At 33.7% G+C, this 22263-nt stretch overlaps 1 protein-coding gene across 2 annotated transcripts in view; it reads right to left on the minus strand.

Moving 5' to 3' along the window:
• LOC140436736 (hydrocephalus-inducing protein homolog) overlaps nt 1-22263 on the minus strand; it is a 371509-nt gene that overhangs the window by 199716 nt on the left and 149530 nt on the right. For both annotated transcript variants that reach the window (XM_072525797.1, XM_072525796.1), the window contains exons 30-36: nt 17841-18017; nt 17550-17704; nt 17279-17400; nt 11650-11897; nt 11434-11547; nt 10162-10263; nt 5306-5424 (exon numbers count right to left, since the gene is read on the minus strand). In XM_072525797.1, coding sequence (XP_072381898.1) covers nt 5306-5424; nt 10162-10263; nt 11434-11547; nt 11650-11897; nt 17279-17400; nt 17550-17704; nt 17841-18017 — 1037 coding nt within the window. The remainder of the gene's footprint in view (nt 1-5305; nt 5425-10161; nt 10264-11433; nt 11548-11649; nt 11898-17278; nt 17401-17549; nt 17705-17840; nt 18018-22263) is intronic.

Genomic DNA, 22263 nt, shown 5'->3' on the forward strand with positions numbered 1-22263 from the left:
AAATTTTTCGAGAAAAACATTGTATACAATGTTACAATGTTTTTATAAAAAATATTCATCAATAATTCAAAATTCAAAATCAAAATCAATAATAGTGATTCAAAATTTATAATTAGACCAAAATAAAGGTATCCTGTATATGTTTTTTAATCCATAGTTGAAAAACATTGTAAGTAGAGTTACAATGTTGTTCATATCAGGAGTCGAGATATCGTTTGAATGAGGAGCTCTTGCAACTCCATATACACTAGTTTTTAAAGTTTTAAATTTCGTCAGGTACTTTATTTTATTTATTTGAAAAAAATAATTATTTTGAACATTTATATTTTTATTACTTTTAACTGATTACATACTTCTTTGTTGATCCATGATAAAGGTTTTATTCGAAACGTTTTCTTACATTTTGAAGCATTTGTGGAAAGATTCGTCAACATTCGTTGATAATTCGTTGACGTAAAACTTTCAATAATTTCAGCCAAAGCAGGAGTAAATCACGTCTTCCAGTAATTGTAAATAAACTTCGCCAGTCAAATTGCCAGGTATAAAAAATGTTCCCTCCACTTGATCACCGAAAATACCAGCTCATACATTTAATTTTTGCGGTTGCTGAGTACGCACCTCGTGGAAAATCCTAGAATTTGAATCAGACAAATAACGGCAATTGTAACGATTTACAGTTCCGTTTATAAAAAAAGTAGCACATTATTTCAAAAAACTGTAAACGGCGGTCATAATTATCCTCATTAAGTTTCTGCACTAAGCGTATTTTATATTGATGGAATGTTGTTCAAAATGTTTTGGACGCTACTTCGTTTGATTCTAGATACATCTGCTAGTTGGCTCGTACTTAGCATGGGATTTAGACGAACATGTCCTAACACTGAAACTTCACTAGCTTTGTTAACTGTAGGCCCTTTAGTTTCCAGTTTTTTATTAACTACATTCAAGTTTTCTGAAATTTTTTTACCAACTCCAAAACATACTTCCTACTGACATGTTTATCTAAATGTCGTTTATGTCATATTTGTAGATTTATTGTTCGTAAAATACAACGAGATAATGTCTACCCTTTCTGCAATGGAATAAACCATGGTAATAAACTTTTAAACACTACAAATGAATGCTTACAACTAGATATTCACAAGAAAATCCTCTAAAATTATATATATTATAATTTCACATTGTTTATGAGTTCGTATCATATCATTTACTTAGTGCGACAAATATACCAAAAAAAAACAGAACAAAAACAATGCGAAAAAAGAAATCAAAATCTAAAGCATTGGCGTACTTAATTAACTTATTAAGGAGATAAATAAAATTTTTAATTTAAACTTTTATTTTTAAATAGATAAGTATTACACCGAATTGAAAAATTTAAAGACTAATGTATAGGGAATTACATAAGTTTTCAAACAATATCTTATTTAACCCCCATGACCATTAAAAAATGTTGGAATGATTTTTACCCAGGCTTAGGAGTAAAAGTAAAATAATTGAAATTACCGGTAAAATGTGTCCCCGTTTAATCAAAAATTGACCTATCACTGAATTTTTCAAAAATTTTGTCGCAGTTTCTGATAATGTCCATGCTTCCTTTTCGTTTGGCAACCCTGTATAAGCACTATAGTACTGGTCTCTAAATTTTAAATTTGTAAAGTTAATTTCTTTTTATAAAGGGTAATTTACAAAAAATTTGTACAGATATGTGAGAAGAATATGTCTTTATATCCATTACCATTAAAGCTACTGTCAGGGAGGTAATGCGGATATTTGTTTATTTAAAAACAAGAAATTTGCATCAATTGGCGCAGAGTTATTAGCTGAAACATATTCAGTAGAATTTATTAATTAAAGATAATTGAATATGTTGGTCTCTTCTAAAGCTTGTTGTAGATTTACAAAATTGGTAGTAGGCGGAATAAGAGACGAGACACATATCGGTAGGCTGCAAACAAAAAACATCCCTGGCATTAAACAGGAAACAGTGCTTCTGTTAATAAAAATAATTTTTATTGAAATACACTTCACTAAGAAATTAACGCACCACTTTGAAATATTTAAATATTTTATTAGCGTTAATAAAAATTTCCATTGTAATGTTATATTTTGCAAGCCCCTTGTATATGCTATTCGTACACTCTATATTTATTGACTGTGTTTTATTGCTATAGTTTTTTTTGCACTAAGCAAAAAAGAAGCAAAAAATGTACTAATTCTATATATATACTAATTTCCAAGTGTTTACGAATTTTATTCGGCTACTGTTTAATTGTTGATTATTGTTAATTGTCTTTATTATGGAGCTTCAATCAAGTATTTTAACTCGAGATGAATGTGCCCAAGCAGTGATACTGTCGGAAGAAGAATGGAGTTACCGAAGAATTGGTCGTCGGTTTAATATGTCACACATATCCGTCTCACTGGTGTTAGAAACATTCCTCGAAACAGTATCATACTCACAGACCAGGGCAAGGACGAAACCGGATAACTACCAGTATTCAAGATCGATTTTTAAGAATTTCTGCTCTTCGACAATGTTTTGTAACACATCGTTCTACAAGTCTACAAATTCAGCTTCGAGACGTGCAAGCTATACAAATTAGTACTGAAACTGTTCGCCAGCGACTTGGGAATACAACTTAACACCTAGGATTGCCACCTGAGGTCCTCTATTAACTGCAGGCATCGAAGGGGGAGGCTACATTTTGCCAGAGAACACGTTAATTGGTTAGATGCTGACTGGGAACGAGTGCTATTTACTGACGAATCCCGATTTTGTTTGTACAATAACGACAGACGTGTTCGTGTGTTGCGACGATCCAACGAACGATATGCTTAGTGTAACTTCTCACACACCACATTTTTTGGTGGAGGATCCGTTATGGTGTGGGGTGGTATTTCTTTGACCGCCCGTACGGACCTAGTGGTCATACAAAACGGAACTGTTACAGCTGAAAGGTACATATTGGAGATTCTGGAGCAACATGTAGTACCATTCCCTCCTTATATCGGTGAAAATTTCTTACTAATGCAAGATAATGCCAGACCTCACGCTGCACAGATCGTCAGAAATTATCTAGAAGAGGTAGATTAACACTATGGAATGGCCAGCACATAGTCCGGATTTAAATCTGATTGAAAATCTCTGGAATATCCTTGGTAGGCGATTAAAAGTGACACCGATCCAACCAAACAACTTACAGGAAGTGGGAGATAGGCTGATCCAAATTTGGGGAGAACTAGACCAAAATGAAATACGGCCATTAATTTTAAGTATAGGCCAACGATGTGAGGCTGTTATATGTAGTAGAGGTGGAAACACTCGTTACTAAGACTTTTTTCATATTTTAGTTTACTTTTCTTATCATTATTTTTTTAGAATTTTCCGTTTTATTTGTACTTCAACATTTTCCGATGATTAGACAAATTGTTATAATTACTAATAAAATGTAGAATAAATCTGATGAAGTTTTATTTTTTATTCTTTGCCTGTTTACAAATAAAATTGATTTATTGAAGTGGTGCGTTAATTTCTTGGAGAAGTGTATTTATCAAATTTGCAAAACACCGCAGCCAAATATATTACAAAATAATAAAGAAACTAAACGAATATCGTACAGAACGGCAAGGTATAAGTAACGTGGTTCCTGCCAAATGGCAAAACCGAAATAAAACCAAAAATTTAGTGATCAAACCCACCAAATCCCCAAAGCTAATTGTAGCTCTAGAACTAAACAGTGTATATTAAAATTAATTACTATTTGCCCTACATCTTATAAAACAGTAGTACTCTGCCTAATAACGTAGGTGCAAAATTTCGGGCAAATGCTTTTTAAATGCATTCTTTTTTTTTCGAATCCTGAGAAAACTAATGAATATTTTTGAAAATTTTAAACGCAAAATGAAAGAATGCATTATTACCGAGGGCCGAAAGTCCCTGAAAACTTCTATAATGTTTATTTTAATAAGTTACAGGGGTGAAAAAAAAAAGAGAAAATTTAGTGTGATTTTGAATTTCAAATATCTCATTTAAAAAAACTTTTCGTTTATTCTAAGGGACTTTCGGCCCTCGGTAATAATGTAATATTTGATTCTGCGTTTAAATTTTTCAAAAATATTTGTTAGTTTTCTCAGGATTCGAAAAAAATTTAAAAAGCATTTAAAAAGCATTGGCCCGAAATTTTGCGCCTACGCTCTTAAACCAGGCAATGATCATAAAATATTAAACAAATTAGCAACTTATTTAAACTATATAAAAGGATGATCTTATACCGTATCCAGAGAGAAGTGACGTCGTAACTGATTATCGGATAATCTGAATGTAGGCATAAAAAGTCATGCACCGGACAAGTATTGAGCCTTGCACAGTTTATGCAAGATGGTTTTAAAAACAAGCAGATAATTGGCTTCGTGCTCTTCAATAGACCTGATTACAATACCATAAAAAATAAAAAAGAGGCCTCAGGCTACATATAAAGAAAAACCGACAATGGAATATAAAAAACGACCTATCTCATCTACCGATACTTCAACGCTAATAGCTACAGTTAAAGGACGTAGATAACATGTCCTAATACAACAAGGGAAACTACCTCAAGCCGCATCCCACAAAAAATAAAAGTAAGTCATTTTCATCGAAATATCATCATACAAAATGAGACAAGAAAACTAAATCACAGAGGAAGTAAAGACTCTGCAAAATACTGTCCTAGAAAGCAAAATTGTATACTTATAAAGAAGTTCTAAGACCAATGGTGTTACATGCAAGTGATACTTAAATTTTAACCAAAATTGAAGATGAAAAAATAAACGTATAGAAAAGAAAAATTTTAAGAGAAATTCTAGGAGGAGTCAAACAAGGAGACTTCTACAGAAGAACCAATACTTGGGTAATGAATATATACGGGATACCTTTAGCCCAAGTAGCTAAAGCAATGTTACTAAGATGGTTAGGTTATTTGGAAATAATGAATGCCAAAAGGGAACCAAAAAAATTGAGACAGACTTGGCAAACAAAAGAAGAGTAGGACGACCTAAAATAGATGGCTCGATGAGGTAAAAGACCTAAAAAAAAGAAATTCAAAACTGGAGAGCAAAGACCAAAGACCGAAGAGAATGAAAGAGAATTATCAAGCTATGGGCGTAAAAGGTCTGCGTAAACATGATATTTATGACAGTGGCTTACACCACTTCGGAGCTAACCATCAACGGCAGTATCTCATTTACGTAGCGAATATTATTTTATATAAAGCTTTGTCTGCGTCGTTGAAATATAAATAAATAAAGATAAAATGAAATATACCTTAAGTATGACTCCATGTCTTCTGTCCCAATGTTCAGCAAATTCGCATATATCCAAAAGTAAAGTATTAGACAGTGCAAACTCTCTCTCAAGATATTTGGGTATTTCCTTAGCAACTCCTAACAAAAAAAATTATATATAATATATAGATATATATATATATACATATATATGTATATAATATATATATATACATATATATATATATATATATATATATATATATATATATATATATATATATATATATATATGTATATATATTAATCGTTAAATGATGATTGAAGAAGCTTGCAGGAAATTCATCTCGGAATATTGGGCCTCTGCTGAGACCAAATTCCTAGCCTAGCATAGGCCTTGCTTTTTCGCCTGCAATTTTCCACCAATTTGGGCGATAATAAATTCAATATACTACGTATTTCCGCAAAAGAAAAATATCAGAACGTCTAAGCGTGAAACGACTTTATCTAAATGAGAGGTGAAACATCTTTGTCTAAAATAATTTTATTACCCAAGAAAATTTTTTATTCTTATCCACCACTAAACATAAGTCTCTTCCAATCTCAAATACCAGCAAGTTAATGCTACAAATCATGAATTAGAGACTGAAAACTTTTCTATAAAAAACTGCATGCCGGATTTCTCAAAGGTAGAAATACACAGAACATATTTTAAATATAAATAATTGAGAAATTACTGGAATTCAATATTCCGTTTTATGGATGCTTTAAAGATTATCGCAAGAAATTCGACAAAGTCAAATGGCATTACTTATAGGGAATACTAACAGAAGCAGGCGTATCGCAACGCCTGATTTTACTTATAACTAAGCTGAATAACAATATCACTAGATTATTAAAAGTAACTAGTAAAAGTAAGTATCAAATAAATTTTACCAAAGACAAGATATCGGGCAAGAACATAATATATCTACTGTCTTCACAATTATCTGTGAAGCACAAATTATAAAGAGAGCTTTTGAATGATGGGAAAGTAGCAAAAAAAATAATACAGCTCTTTTTGCAAACTACCAAGCAGACTTGAATAATCTTATATGACTGGTTCAAACTTAGAGCCAAATATTTGGTTTAAAGTTAAACATATCGAAGATAAAAATCATGATAGTGAATAGGTACCACAACAATTATTCGCCCAATGCTGAAAATTGACCGGTTTGACGTTACAAACTAATATTGTATCCAGAAATATGAATTAGTATTGTATAAACACAGGAATTTTTTTTTATTAGAAAAAGAGGTCGCATCCACCAAAAGGTTATTATCGACGGAACAAAATATAAATAACAAAGTTAAACACCTACAGATTATACAAAATGTTTATGGATCTGAGATAATTCACTATATTGTCACAGGAACAGTTTTGACCTAGAGCCTGTGGTAGAGCGTTTGGGATCTTGTAGCGCTGTCTTTCTTGGTCATATTTACTACAAATTGTTAAAAAGTGTTCGACTGTTAATCGGACGTTACACTGATCACATATAGGCGGATTTTTCTTTGTAAAAAGGTAGGAGTGCGTTAATCTGGTATGTCCTAGGCGTAAACGCGCAACCGCAATTTGTTCTCGTCTATTATTGCGCGACGATGGAAACCACTGCGACACATTATTTTTGATTTTATTTAAATTGGAATTAGTTTGAGACCACTCATTTCGCCACAAACACAACACTTTATTTTTAAAATAAGCTTTTAAGTCACTGGAAACACACTTGTCTATCGGCTCCGACAAATCACTTAAAATTGCCTCTCGTGCAATCCTGTCAGCTTCTTCATTTCCTGTTATTCCGACGTGTGAGGGAACCCATAAAAATTGGACGCTTCTTCCATGTTCATGAGCTTGGAAAAGCTGGTATTTTAGCAACTTTTCAAAAGGATGTTTCGGAAAAATGTGTTTTAATGAATTTAGAGAGCTAAGGGAATCTGTTATGATCAGGGCTTTTGTGAGTGTAAGCTCGTTAAGAAGTTTCACAGCACGGTATATGGCATAGAGTTCAGCTGAATATGTGCTGCATGCTGGGGGTAAACGGAAAAGAAGATTGTTTTCTGAAGAAACGATTGATGCTCCTACTCCGTCTTCGGATTTAGATGCATCTGTGTAGATTTTATGGTAGTCGGGGTACTTATTTATGAGGGCCTCAAACTTGGACCGAATTAGAGAATAATGTGTATTAGATTTATCTAAATACTCTAGAGATGAATCACAAGTTAGTATATCGATCAGCCAAGGCTCGGGGTATTTAATATCCGAGGAGAAAACCTCCGGAAAATTAATGTTTAAGTTCTGAAGAATGGATTTAATTCTTTCGTAATATGGTTTTTTAGTATAGCGAATATCTTGGAATAAGTTTAAATATTTATTTGTAAAAGTGTTTTGATATATTGGCTTTGAAGTATTGCCCGCGACTGAGGCTGCATGTGATAGAGCGAAGTACATGCGGCGGTGATGTAGCGATGGTTCTCCTAAAAGAGCATAAATGCTGGATACAGGTGTAGTTGGGAAAGCCCCCAAGATTAATCTAAGACTTTTATTATGAATTATATCTAATGATTTCAGTAGAAATTTATTAGCAGTGGAATAGGCAATTGCTCCGTAATCTAGCTTAGAACGTATTAAAGATTTATACAGGAGGAGTAGAGTGGATTGGTCTGAGCCCCAGTTTTAGGGGTTACCTAGTTAATAGATACCACTAGGTCATCAGCGTATAAACGAGCCTCTAAGAGTGCTTGAATGTTTTTGATGATGTCGTTTATTGCTATCAGAAATAGTGTTGGACTGAGTATGGATCCTTGGGGTATACCATTTTCCAAACAATAAATATTTGAAAAGATATTATTTATTTTTACTTGAAAAGATCTGTTATTTAAAAAGTTTTGGATGAAAGCAAGGCAGTGACCCTGAATATTCCATTTATGAAGTTGTCTTAAAATGTTGTATTTCCAAGCTTTATTAAATGCCGTTCTAAGTCAAAAAATATAGCAACACATTTTTGGTTTGTAGCAAGAGCTTCATGTATTTCGCTTTCCAAATCTAAAATGTTGTCTGTGGATGACCGATCTTTTCTAAAGCCATTTTGCTCGCAGATTAAGAAATTAGAATTTTCTAAAAGCCATGAGAGTCTGTAGTTAACAATATTTTCTAGTAATTTGCAGGTTGTCGATGTCAGAGATATGGGTCGATATGATTCTGAAGAACTTGCGTTTTCGCAATTGCTATTAGAGTTTTCACTTAGATGATGTGGATTTTTTACATTTGGAAGTACTGGAGCAAACTCATTGGTAGTGACAGGAGTTGAGCTTGTAGTTTTATTTGTAAGATTGGTTGAATTGGTTGTTTCAAAAAATTGTGGTGATGTATCAGTTTTATTAGAATTTTCTGCAGTTGTATCTAATGGAAAAGGAGCTGATAGATTGGAAAGTATTGCTTCCGAAGTTTGTGAAAACGGTATTGCCGCTGAATGAGGTTGATTAAAAGTGTTGCTATGAGTAGGAGTATTAGTACTTTCTTTATCGTGGAGATTTGTAGGTGTAGGTGATATGCTCGTATTTAATAATGGATAACTTAATGACTGCTGGGTGTTTGGTACCTTGTGTAGTATACTTGTTGAAGCTGTTTGATTTGGTACTTCATTGTTTGACTCAATATGAGTTGATTCCGTTACTGAACTGGTTTTGCATTGGGATGATATGTGTCCTGTATTTTTGCAAATAAAGCAGGTGAGTGTACCTTGTGATAAAAATATGCGGTAAGGTGTTTGGTCGAAATTTATTAGAATAGAATCTGGAATTGGTAATGTTATAGGGCTTATATAAACTTGCCTCCGAAAGCTCAATATGTAACTATATTCGGAAAGAGTCCAGCTAATTTTCAGAAATGTTATTGGGGAAATAAGCTTTAAACCGATATTCTGTAATTCTTCAACTAATACTTGATGAGGAATTGACGGGCAGACTCCAGACAAGACTAGTCTTTCTGCTGGGGAGACAAGTCTTCGTGCTGTTACAACTTCGCCGAGTACTTCTATAGAGCCATGTTGTGTCATGAAGTTATCTACTACGGTTTTGTTTGCTAAATACATGCAGATTCTATTATGAGATAGTCTAGATGAAAAAATAATATTTTTTGGGTTGATGATTGGACCCAAAGGAATGAGATAATCCTGCAGTTTAGCATTATCGATACAACTAAATACAATTGCTTGGTTCTTACTCGGAAAAGAATGTGAAGCGGCTGAAGCATAACTGTTTGTGATATTCGAACGTTGATTTACTGGACTGGTTAGATCGGAAGGTGTGTTTACATTGTGTGAAGTCATTTTAAGCTGCGGTGGCGAAGGTCTTGCTCCGACTCTGGTAAATGAAAAACCAATCGCATGCTACTATAAGCTACTTATAAGCTAACCTCACAAAATGATTGTACGGTAGTGTATATTTATTATTTGATGTTTTCTTTTCACAATAATAAAATAATAATTACGTATAGATGACTTACGTAGTAGTATCTAGTAGATAAACACTTTAATTTTAAAAAACTATTTAATAAAACCACTTGTTTTTATTAAAAACTAGGAGTACGCTATCAGTACAACTTAACCGTACCTTGCCAGGGCCGGTCTCCAAAACACAGGAATTGTACAGAAGGAAATACAATGTATTATCTATATATGTATTATTTATATTATCTAGCAAAAATCGATGTGATCGATATGAACAAGAAGAATACCTTTTAGTTTTTGTGCCCTCTCCCCAAGCTGTCAGCGTAGACTAAGTTTATAGATTCAATAAGACAATAAACTAATTTAATTATTAAATTAAAAAAAATGATATATAACACCAGCTTACGTTTCGAAATTGCCGACAGCGAACCATCTAATAGTTTCTCCTTGGAAATTGCGGAACCAGGTTTCTTTTTTCTCTCTGATGGTTCTTCGTTGTCACCTGCACCTGAAAAAAACTTACTTTTTTATTACCTAGGCAAAAACAAGTTATCTTTATTCGACTCCGACTTGGTCAGATCCGCCAGACACATTTTTTCGAATCACAAGAGGCAACCCCTCATACTGCAAGCAGTGTCAAGTAACAAACATTACCATTGTTTAAAAAATAATGAAAAAAAGAATTCTTTTATAAACAATGGTAAAACATATTTTAACCGAATGTCAAGTATTCTAGGAAATAAGAAGTAATGATGGTATTCCCATTATCCGAGTTTCTTAAAGACCATCAAAATCCATACATCTAAATAACATCATAAACAACAGCTTTAGTCATAAAAAGCATTTAAATTAAAATTTGAACTAAAAGATGTAAAAACACCTTTGAGCTAGAAGAGAAGAAAATTGATGGGTCAAGAATATTTTATTAAGGAGTTCAGCCTACAATAACACAACGAATCAATAGCAAGAATCACAAAGACACTCAACAACATATTGAGAAATAGAATCTTCAGCCAACAGAATGGCTGAAGTCTGAGTTTTTTGCACTTTCGAAAAAAAAAACAGGAGCCCAGAAATACTGTTCTTCTAAAGGTAATAACAAGACTGTTCCTAAAGGTAATCCATAAACTAATTTACAAGCTGTGTAAATCAAATTTTCCTCAACTAGTTAGGTTTCATAAAGGCTGTTGGTGCAGCAGAGGCTCTGTCTCAATACAAGTCTTATTTTAAAGCTGCAAAGACGTCTGCTTGATTACAAGATATTGTTTAATTAACTAAAGCACACCAAGATCATGCAAATAATACAAGAAGCATAAATTAACAACAAAGATCTCAGAACAATTATTATAAAACTTTATTGGAATCAAACAAATCTCAGAATTATGCGTGGAGTGAGGCAAGGCTGTATTTTATCTCATATAATTTTCAATCTCTACTCTGAAAGAGTATTTGGCGAAGCGCAGATGAACCATTGTAATTACGGACAACGCATAAAATCACGTACCACAGTCAACAATACGGAATCAAAATAAACGTAAAGAAAAGAAAGCTTATGATAATAAGTAAGAAAAAGATGAGTAAAAAACAGGATCTGTCAACTAAAACGAATTTCGATTTACATTTTTTTATTCGATCGAGCGAATTACAAAAGATGTAATATACCCTAAACAAATTTTACCTTTATCACGGATATTATCAGCACTTTTTGTTTTTCTATTTTTACCAACTTTGTTAATTCTACTTTTACTACTTTCTGGCCTGGATTTTTCTCGACTATGTTTTGTATCTAGATCTGCAACAAAAAAATGTTGATATATACATTACAAATGCTTGGCAAAAGACTCGGATATTTCTATATTTGGTGCTTTGATGATCAGAAAAATAAAAAGCTTACGGTTTTTGCGTTTTTCTCGTGCCATCATTTCGTCTAAATGCTTCTTGTATCTTATCTCCGTTTCATTGTTTATATAATCTTCCAAAGTGAGAGAAAGGAAAATAAATATAATACAATTTAAATTCCCAATCCCATGTAACAGAACTTCCATGGCCAGTAAAGGATTGGCGAGAAAAATACTGTTCAAGCTTTCAATGACTATCGTTGGTTTCATTTTTTCTAATTTTCCTTTTAGCAAATTCGCAAATCTAAAAATATATTTGTAGTACAAATTGATTAAATAATCTAAACAAATATTAGAAAGACAAATCTTGCTACAAATAAAAAAAAAAAACTCCTCTAAGAAAAGCAATAACTAGCCTGGAATAATTTTCGAAAGGTAAAAGCCTTCATCTTTTAATCTGATCAACAAAGGTTACACTTGGCCTCATTTTTACATTAAATAAAGGCTACAATATGTCTGTAAATCTATCAGGGGATAATATTTCACGAGTAATTTTAATTATGTCTTTAAATAGTAAGCGCAACTTTGAAAGTAATTGTGCTTTGAGCTAAAATCCTTAAAACTACAAGATAGGGGTGGTAAATCAGAATAAATAGTGAAACCAGTAACCATAATATCCCAAAAGCTGAAACCTTAATAATGTCGTTACTATAGTTCAAGAATTGTGCCTCATTTGGTGGCTTTAATCAAATCTGTTTCAGATCTAAATTTTACGAAAAGTGAAAAAGAAGTTTTAAAACAAAACTTTTAAAACAAAATTCTGGAGTATAGTTCAGGAGGTCAACATTTAGAAATAAAACTTACCAAGTAGATGAATTGGAACTAACACATTATCAACGCTGCTAACTAGGCTACTATAATGTAGCTAAGCTGTCGACAATTCTGTTCGTTAAAATTGAAAAGGCAGTCACTTTCACTTTGTTTTGCAGTAGATCAAAATTAGTGCTCTTAATTTGTACATATAGTTTAAAATGGCTTTAGGATCATCAAATGATGTTTCATTATCTTTCTTCTTCCCTATATCCAGTTAGTTGTTGTTCCGTTCTTGTATTTACTATACAAGGCCGTTAATGCACCGTTCTTGTATTTACGACGTAATCCGTCAACTAACTCTCTTAATATTCTGTTGAGATGGTTTCTGAGTCTATTGAAAATGTCATAGTCTCTTTCGTCCATTATTCTTAGGATTCTTTTCTGACCAGAGTCTCTAAATATGTATCTTAGTGGGACGTATTTTGGTACTTTTAGAGCTTTTCTGATCATCCAGTTTTAGGCTGTTTGGACCTTATTTCCGTTACTTTTGCGTGTGTGTACACATGAGGCAGATGCATATGTTAGTGAGGAGAGTATTATGCTGTCAGCTACTCTCATTATTATTTTAAAGCGAAGTTTGCTCTTTCTGCCTATTAGCGAAGAGAGTTGACTACGTAAGGCTTTCGCTTTGTAAACTGCTTGCTTAACATGTTCTGTGAATGTCAGCTTTCTATCGAGTATTATTCCAACATATTTTGCCTCCTTTATCCATTCTATAGGGGTATTGGCTATGGTAATCTCCCTATTTGATCTACTTCTACGGTGTCTGTATATGACGGCCTGTATTTTTTGAAGTTTAGGGCGATTTACCACTTAATACGCCAACTTTGGAAACTATTTAGAGCTCTTTGCAGGTGGCTGGTAGCTAGGTTAGGATCTCTACTGCTAGCTGCTATGACTGTGTCGTCTGCGTACAGACCAACCAATGTTCCGGGGTCTGTTGGAGTATCAGCTGTGTATATAGTATATAGATACGGCGATAGCACCGCTACCTGAGGCACACCAGCTTGCAAGGCCCCGAGTTCAGATAGGGTTGACCCGGCCCAGGTTGTTAATTTTATAGAGCAGACCTTGGTGCCATACTCTATCAAAAGCTTTACTCAAATCGAGGAACGCCGTTGCTGTGTACAACTTTTCATTAAAACCTTTGGTGATATATTCTGTCACCCTTAAAACCTGTAGTTCGCAGAAGTGTTCGGTCCTGAATCCGAACTGAGCTTCTGGAATAGATCCCAAAGCTTGTGATTCTTCGTTGAGTCTGGTTAGGATGACTCTTTCCGCTATTTTACTTACTGATGATAGTAAGCTAATAGGTTGATAGTTTTGTGGAAAATTGCCGTTTTTTCCCGGTTTCGCTATCATAATCATGTGAGCTTCCTTCTATCTGTCCGGGAAGTATCTTAACTTTAGTATACTATTTATGATGTTGGTGATATATACTATTGCTTTCGCCGGTAGATTTTTGAAGGCTCTGTTTGTAATATTGTCCGGTCCTGGTGCTTTTTTTACGTTAGACATCTTTATTGGTCCTTTGATTTTTTCGGGGAACGTGTGTGTTAAACTTATTCTTCCTTTCTTTCTTTTTAGCCTTCTGGCTATATTAAAAACTTCTTCCGTGAAGTATACATCTTCATAAGGTTGTTCGTTGTTTTTGCACGCTTTTTCTATTTCATCTTTAAGTACCTCCGCTTTGTCTTCTTCAGTGTATACAATTCCGTTTTCCCCGTGTAGTGGTGGAATAGGTTTTATGTCTTTCCGTAGTATTTTGGATAGCTTCCAGAACGCGGATTTGTTTGGATTTAATTCCTGGATATAGGTGTCCCAGCTTTCGTTATTGTGGATTTGTAACTATTTTTTGACATCTCTATTTAGCTTGTTTGCAATCCTTTTATCTTCCTGGGTACTTGTTTGATACGCTCTTTGTCTTCTTCTGTTTTTTCCCTGATCAGGTCTTTTAGTTCCGTGTTTGTCCCTGAATTTTAATTTTTTTGTTATTATTTTTTCTTCTTCTGAGCTGGCATCGATGTTCCACACGAGTTCCACACTGTTTTCAAGTTTTATGATACTATTTATTATGGGTATTGCACCGATGTTTTCGCTCACTATTCTTTTTGGCCAACTGGTTTTTTTCGTTTTGTGGGGTTGTGGTTTTCCTGCACGTTGTGTAGGATTGCAATATCGAGATGAGTCGGTGGAGAAAGTCCGTTGTAACACGTTCGTTCGTAACGGTCCGTTAGGCCGATTAGGTATTTATTATTTTCTTGTTTCAAGATAGCCGCAGAGCAGTCTTCCATTTCTATTGGTAGTGCGGTCATACCGGTTTGGTGATTGCGCATTTATGTCGCCGATAATAATTGTGGGATCTTCTGAATCCAAGATGAGGCTCAGGTCTTCGTCGAAGATTGAGTCATTTGGTCTTACATAAGCTAAGACGATTTTTAATGTCCCGTTTCCTGTGGTAAGCCTGACTACCGTGGCTTCCATTGAGACCAAGCCATCAGGTATTGGGATGGCCTGATGTTTAATTCCTTTTTTGACCATAATGGCCGTTTCTCCTGAGTTTGCTCTATGGTCGGTTCTATAAATATCATAGCCTGTAAATTTTGTTTTTTTCCTTTCCACTAGTTTAGTTTCTTGAAGTGCTATGAGATCTAATTCCAGTCTGTTGGACAATTCGTCCAGAAGATTGATTTTTTGGTACAGCCCACCTGAGTTCCAAGACCAAATAGTAAGATCCTCCGATTGGTGTATTAGCATATTTGTCCTATGTTACTTATCGCTGTTATCATTTGGGCCATCTTAGCGTTGAAATCTGTGTTGTTTGTAGAATGCGTTGCCGCGGTATTTTCGTTTGTATGTTTCTTCATTGCCTGCGCACCTTCATTTCTTCAACACCACCTTTGTTGGTGATATTGTTACTTATGGGTCTGCCTTTTGGTTATTGTGGGGCGGCTTTCTTTTTTGGTACTCTCGAACACCCTTTGTAGTTAGCTGTGTGGGCTTCTCTACAGTTTGCGCATTTGGGGTCGGTGTCCCTATTCTTATTTCATTCGCTGCTGAGATGGTTCTCCCCACATTTGACACATTTAGTGAGGCAGTGACAGTCTTTTGAACTATGATAGAAGCCTTGACAGTTGTAACACTGTATTGTTTCTTTTTGTTTTTGATCTCGTCTTCTACATATATTCCCATATAGCATAGGTCAGAGATGTTTTCCATTTTACTGTCGTGTTAAACCTTTTTTGTGACCATGCACAGCGGAAGAGGTTTTTAATCTTCCCTTTTGGAGATCATATTTACCACTTTTGTTGCTACTACCCCTTTGTTAATGATTTCATTAAGGATTGTTGTGGTGTCTGTGTTCGCAGACAATCCTCTGATGATGACTCTATTGAGATTATCGTTGTCAATTGGATAAGCTATGAAGTCGACAGTGGGGGTATGGTTTTCGAGCAGCCTTACCATCTCGAGGTAGTCTTCCCTGGTTTTAGTCTGGATGACTATCGATCTTCCAGACTTGGCAAACTTATTGACCGAAATGATTTTCTTGGCTGCGGCTTGTTGTTGGTTGGTGATCCGTTGGTGTTTACCAATTATTTTCAGGATGATTTCTGGTAGTTTTGGCAATGTTTTTGTTGTTGCAACTTCCTCTTGGTTTGTCTCCTTGGCAGGTTTTTCCACAGCTTTGCTGGTGCTAGGCTGTGTGTTCTTTTCCTTTCTTTCTGCTTTTCTATTTTTGATGGTTTCATCCATCTCAGCTTCTTTGCGTTTTTGGATAAGTTGGGTTTGCTTTTCCGCAACGCTGATTTTGGCGTTTCCTCCGTTGCTGGTTTGGCAGATATTTTCTTAACTGGGTATGTTTGCCATCCGGCATCCTCAGTTTCCATATCTTGTCCAGTTTCCTCATGTATAATTGGAATAACTTGGATTTTCGTCGTCGAAGCCTTTGTTTTGTCCTTTTTGTATTCTGACTTTAAATCCGTTTTTTTCGCCGGATTTTCGGTCATTTTTTTCTTTTCTGTCGTCGTTGTTATCTTCTTCACCGGTTCAGGGGTGATTTTATCTTATTTTTGTGGATTAGCCAGGTTTTTCTGCCTGGTTAGTTCGTCCATCAGGTCTAGTATTTTATTCAAGTTGATTTACTGAAGTACTTGAGCTTGCATTGAGTTAAACCTTTCGGTATATCTTTGGTTTTGGAGGATGATTATGTTATTCATTTTTTCGATTGATCGTCGCATTTTTTTCCCTGGCGGTTCGTCTTTCTTCCGTCTCCATATTTTTCACTCTCTTATACTCTTCTGATTCTTCAGAGTCCGAGCGGTTCGATCTGTTCCTTTTCCTGCGAGTTTAGTCTTTATGTTTTTCTTCCTCTTCACTAGAGTTTTTTCTACTATTTCCTCTTCTTCTTCTAATAAGTCGTCGTTGTTATCCTTGTCATCGTCGATTTCGTCAAATTCGGGGGGTTAGGGTTTTTAAACTCGTTTAAATGATTAATGTCAATTTTTCGATCGACGGGGGAGCCTTCACTCATTATACCTTATGGCTGTGAACAAACACTTGCTCAAAAAAAATTTAGGATTTTGCTACACAGAAGACCTGAATTATTAATTATGTTGTATAAAAAGAAAATCTTAAGCAGCTATATTTAGATAATTTTTAAATACAAAAACGAAATCACACGACAGGGATAAAAATCTAACACTGTTGATTCAAAGAAAAAACGAAGTTTTCCTATTATATTTAAGAAACAAACGCTTATTACAAATTACAAACATTAGTAATAATCAAACAAAAATCAAAATTTGAGCTTACGTTTGAGGATGAATGTCCAAAAACGTTGAACCTGAATTTCCACGTGCTGTTTTCCCACTCTTGGTAGACTTCGAGCTTTTACTTGCTTTTGTGCTTGATTTGTCTCCATTTGATTTATTACTCTTAAAATAAATTAATTTATATTTTTTAAACATAGTACGACTAAAATGTATGTAATTTTTTTTGTTTGTAAGTTGAAATGTGAGCGTGCACATGTGTGTTTGTGAGTGATAAAAAAGTTGTATTAGAAACACCGTTAGTATCTACATACTGCTTTACTTTTGACGTCATCCGCAGATTTTGAACGCTCATTTTTATTTCCTTTTTGCTTATCTCCCTTACCACTCGTCTTATCCTTACTTTTTTTGCCGATTTTTTTTCCATCCAATAATGCCTCAACTTTCTTAGCTAACTCGTCATACTCATCTACAATAAATACGACAATTTAGGCATATAAATGTATCTATAAGTTTTAAAAATAATTTATACAAAGATTTTGGTACAAAAAGGTCTTGCAAAGAAATAAAAAATTAAGGAATAGTCAAATAATAAAAATCTTTACCATCTAGTGGTTCACTTTCTGGTACTACATACTTGTCAATCATTTCATTTATTTTCTTGTTTATTTCAGAAGCGTGTTCGGATTGATTGTGCAATAACTCTTCAAAAATCAGTTGATCGATACTCACCATCTTCATACCTAATGTTTTCGAAATGTGGTTGGCAGCTTTATAATATTCTAAATAAAAACAATACTTTGATTATTACAAAAGAAGTCATAAAATTTTATTATTTTTTTATAAAAACAATTGGAATGACGTGTACTACGTTTTACTATACTGTTAGGAAGATTAAATATATTAAAAGATAAAACTAAAGGTACAACAAAAACGAAAGCGGTTCAAAATCAAATTAGACCTTTTTACATAACTTTCATTTAGACTCCTTAATTTCTTTAAGGACTAATTTTAAAGTTGTTTACGCAATAATCCCTAATGGCAATTTAATTTGCAGTGGAGAAAGTATATACACGAAACTATAACTAGGCATGATAAAGCGAAAACTATAGAAGAAGAACTTAGATTACATGAAGTTAATGAGACTAAATGAAAGCAATATTTACGATCAAAAGGACCAAGAAATAAAGTATATGTAGATGATAGACAAAATTCTAATTATAACGGGAAAGATACGTAACGCTAGAGGTATGAAGTAATAGAAAAATTAGAAGAAAAATAAATACGTTCGATCCACATAAAAACTTAAAGCTGTATCAGGTCTCTACATATTTAAAAAAAGCTGAATGCCTAATAGCAGTACACAGCAGTCTCTTTAATAATATTGATTAAATTATTAATTGTATTGGCACTTCTTAGACTTTATTTTTGAATCTATTAAAATCCACCTCTTGATTTTTTGTGGTCCTTTCCGATATTTTGGTTTAGTTTCGCTTTTTTACTTGACTTTCTCTCTTTTGAAAACACCAGCTTCCTTTCAAGTTCAAAAACATAGTTCTTTATGTATTGATTCATATCCTCTCTTGAATTGACCATCATGTGCATTAAAATCACCTAATACTATGAATCTCTTCTCTGATGGAGTAGACCTGAGAATGTTTCCCAATTGATCATAGTAAACTTTTCTTTTATTCTAACCTAGATCGATTTGAGGAGAATACACATACACACACAATATTTAACTATTCTTTATCAAGTTTAAATGTCATAAAAGGCAAATAGCAAAAAAACAAAAATGTATCTTTAGACAAATCAGTTATTAAAGAAATATTCCTAAAATTAGGTATAAGTAAAATAGAAAAATTTAACAAAAATACTTTCACATCACCTCAGTTATAGGCGTTATAGCATAATCATCATAATATTATAAGCATTATTCACCTACTATTTAATAAATAAATACTTATAAATTACGTAAACAAAAAGTATTACTAAACATACAAACTTTTAGGTTGTATTTAAAAAACAATGATTATTACGGAATAACAAAAAATTGAGGGACATATACCCCAGTCATATTAGGTAAAAAAAGGGGTCAACCTCGGAATGAAAGATAATAAGCTGCAAATTGGTATGAACCTTTGTTTTGTCATTCTAAATGTTGTCTCAAAAGTCACAATCGTTATCGTGTCCGCGTCTCAAGATATTCAAGGTCAAAGGTCACAAAAATCGGTTTTTCGCGAATATCTGGCTTCCTATCGGTTAAATGAGATTTGCATTTATTATAAAAGTTGTAGGCTATAAAATTCCCTACAACTTTTGTTTAAACTTTTTTTTCATACGACCAACCGTTTTGAAGGTAGAGCGCGAAGAGTGCACATCGTACAGTCATATACGGCCTAATGCAAGGTCAAGCGTGAGTTATGCTTATCAGTACGTTATAAAGTCAATTATTTACTTGGAAATTATAAATATTAAACAATGCCTATTATTTATGTACTAACTATTAATTATTTATATTTAATTAAAGTAAGTAACTTGATTATTTATATATAATTATTCATATTTAACTATTTAAGTATAAAATATTATTAATTCTGGATTATATATTTTAGTTTTATTTTAAGTTAACACGACATTATATATCTTTTCTTTAAAACGCGTAAATTTCTCAATACTTATATACCTGGAAATACTTGTCCCTACCCTATGCCCTTTTCTATTCATTGCCGGGACAGATGTTCTATAGTATTCAAGGCCACTCTCTCCACTTTGTATGAGTCAAGATTATTCGTTAGTTTGAAATTGTACCGTTGCAACTACGGACGTACGGTTTTAAGAGCTATGGCTGATTTGTGTTTTATATGTGATAAGAAACTTTCAGAAGGTGTTTCTGTGAATGTCGTACGTGGTTTACAAACTTTAAAAACTGCAAGTATTGAAAGAAATGATGGACATATAGACTATTTAAATACTTTAAGTTCTGTAAATGTGCATTCCGAGTGTCGAAAAGTGTACACGAGTAAAAATGTTATTATTGCATCAAAACGACGCACAGATGAGAGTGAACCTTCAACGTCAAGTGCACCTCGTAAAAAACGAAATGAAGTCTTTGATTTTGGAAAGTTATGCTTATTTTGTGGCCAAGAAGCTGATGAAATAGCAGAAAAGAAAAAAAAATTAAAGTATAGACGGACAATAAGTAATGTAAGTACTCTTGCATTCAAAGACAACGTAATTAAGAGAGCAGAAGAACGAAACGATTCCTTAGGAGAATTAGTAAAGGAACGTATATATTACGAGTATGATTTGATCGCTGCTGAAGCAAAGTATCATACTATTTGCTATACCAACTTTTTAACCCGAGTACCATCTGCAGATAAAATGCCTCGCCAAGATGATCAAGTCACTCAAGCAATGAAGGAGATTTTTTGTTATATAGAAAATAATGAAGATTCTCAATTTACTTTGAAAGAACTTAAAGATGTCCCTACGGAATACATACCTGACGATAAGACAATTATTACAAAATTACAACAAAAGTATTTAACTGATATAATAATCACAAAAAAAATTGGATCATTTACAATTATATCTTTCCGTGATACACAGCTTAACGTATTATCAAGAGCTTGGTACGAAAATAAAAAAAGTACTCCTGTAGAAGAACGTCTACGGATTGTAGAAGCTGCTGCGGCTATTATTAGGGAAGACATCAGATCATCTGTAGTTGAAACAAAAACGTATCCACCTCCGAATAAAATGCTAGATTGTATTAATGAAGAAATACCAAAAACATTATCACATTTTTTGGAAGAAATAATATTAAAAAATAGAAAAGGACAAGTAGATCATTTAAAAACGAAATGCACATCTATTAGCCACGCAATAATGGCTTCGATACGAGAACGTTCATTTTCATCACAGCTACTGTTGGGCCTTTCCGTATTTCTTCACAGAAGATATGGGTCTAAAAAATTGTTGGATGTTTTATCATCTTTAGGATTTGCTGCATCATATAGTAATACCATACAGTATGAAGTTTCATCAGTTTACCATCCACAACCTCGTATTTTACCATCAGAGTCTGGTGCGTTGGTACAATATGTTGGAGACAATGCAGATATTAATGTCAGTACTCTTGACGGTAATAATACTCTTCACGTTATGGGAATGATAAAAATAATTACTCCGAAAGATGCTGTAATTTATGATGATCGCATAAAAAAATGTACAACTAAACCGAGTGCAAAAGAGTTAGCAGCAATATCACATGTATCTCTTTTAGCATATGAAAAGCCAGTTGTACCTGGGTACAGCAAGATTCAAGTCCAAAATCTACATGATGATCAAGTACTGATTGAAAAAAAATTTAATGCAGTTGATTTGTTGTGGTTGTACGGAAAATGGAAGAATCTTTCACCGTTGCCAGGGTGGAATGGCTATCTTCAACAACTTACGAAAAATAATCAAAATTTTTCAACTTCTCAGGTTATATTTCTACCTTTCATTGATCATCCTGCCAGTAATTTAGACACAATTTATACAACTTTACATAGTGCTATAAATATTGCCAAGTCACATCAACAAAAAACGTGCATAATTACATTTGATCAGCCCCTGTACTCAAAAGCACGTGAAATGGTTGCTGCGTCAGATGCAAACTCAGACTTGTCTAAAACAGTTGTCAAACTTGGAGGATTTCATATGCTCATGTCTTTTCTTGGATGCATAGGACACGTAATGGACGGTAGTGGTCTCAAGGAAGCTTTAAGTAAAATATATGCTACAAATTCGGTCGACAAAATGTTGAATGGTCACGCTTATGCAAGAAGTATCAGAGGCCATATATTATTACGACTTGCATTATCAATAAAGATTTTTGAAGAGATGAAAATTGAAAATTGTGTGTTAGATGAGTTAATTGAACAGATAACTAGTCGCGATGTTTCCTACGAAGATGTTGAAGGATGTACGAGCAGCTCCAACTCGTTAATTGATCAATTTCAGGATAAACTAAAAGAATTA

Source organism: Diabrotica undecimpunctata, chromosome 3 (assembly GCF_040954645.1).
Source record: "Diabrotica undecimpunctata isolate CICGRU chromosome 3, icDiaUnde3, whole genome shotgun sequence".
Lineage (NCBI taxonomy): Eukaryota > Metazoa > Arthropoda > Insecta > Coleoptera > Chrysomelidae > Diabrotica > Diabrotica undecimpunctata.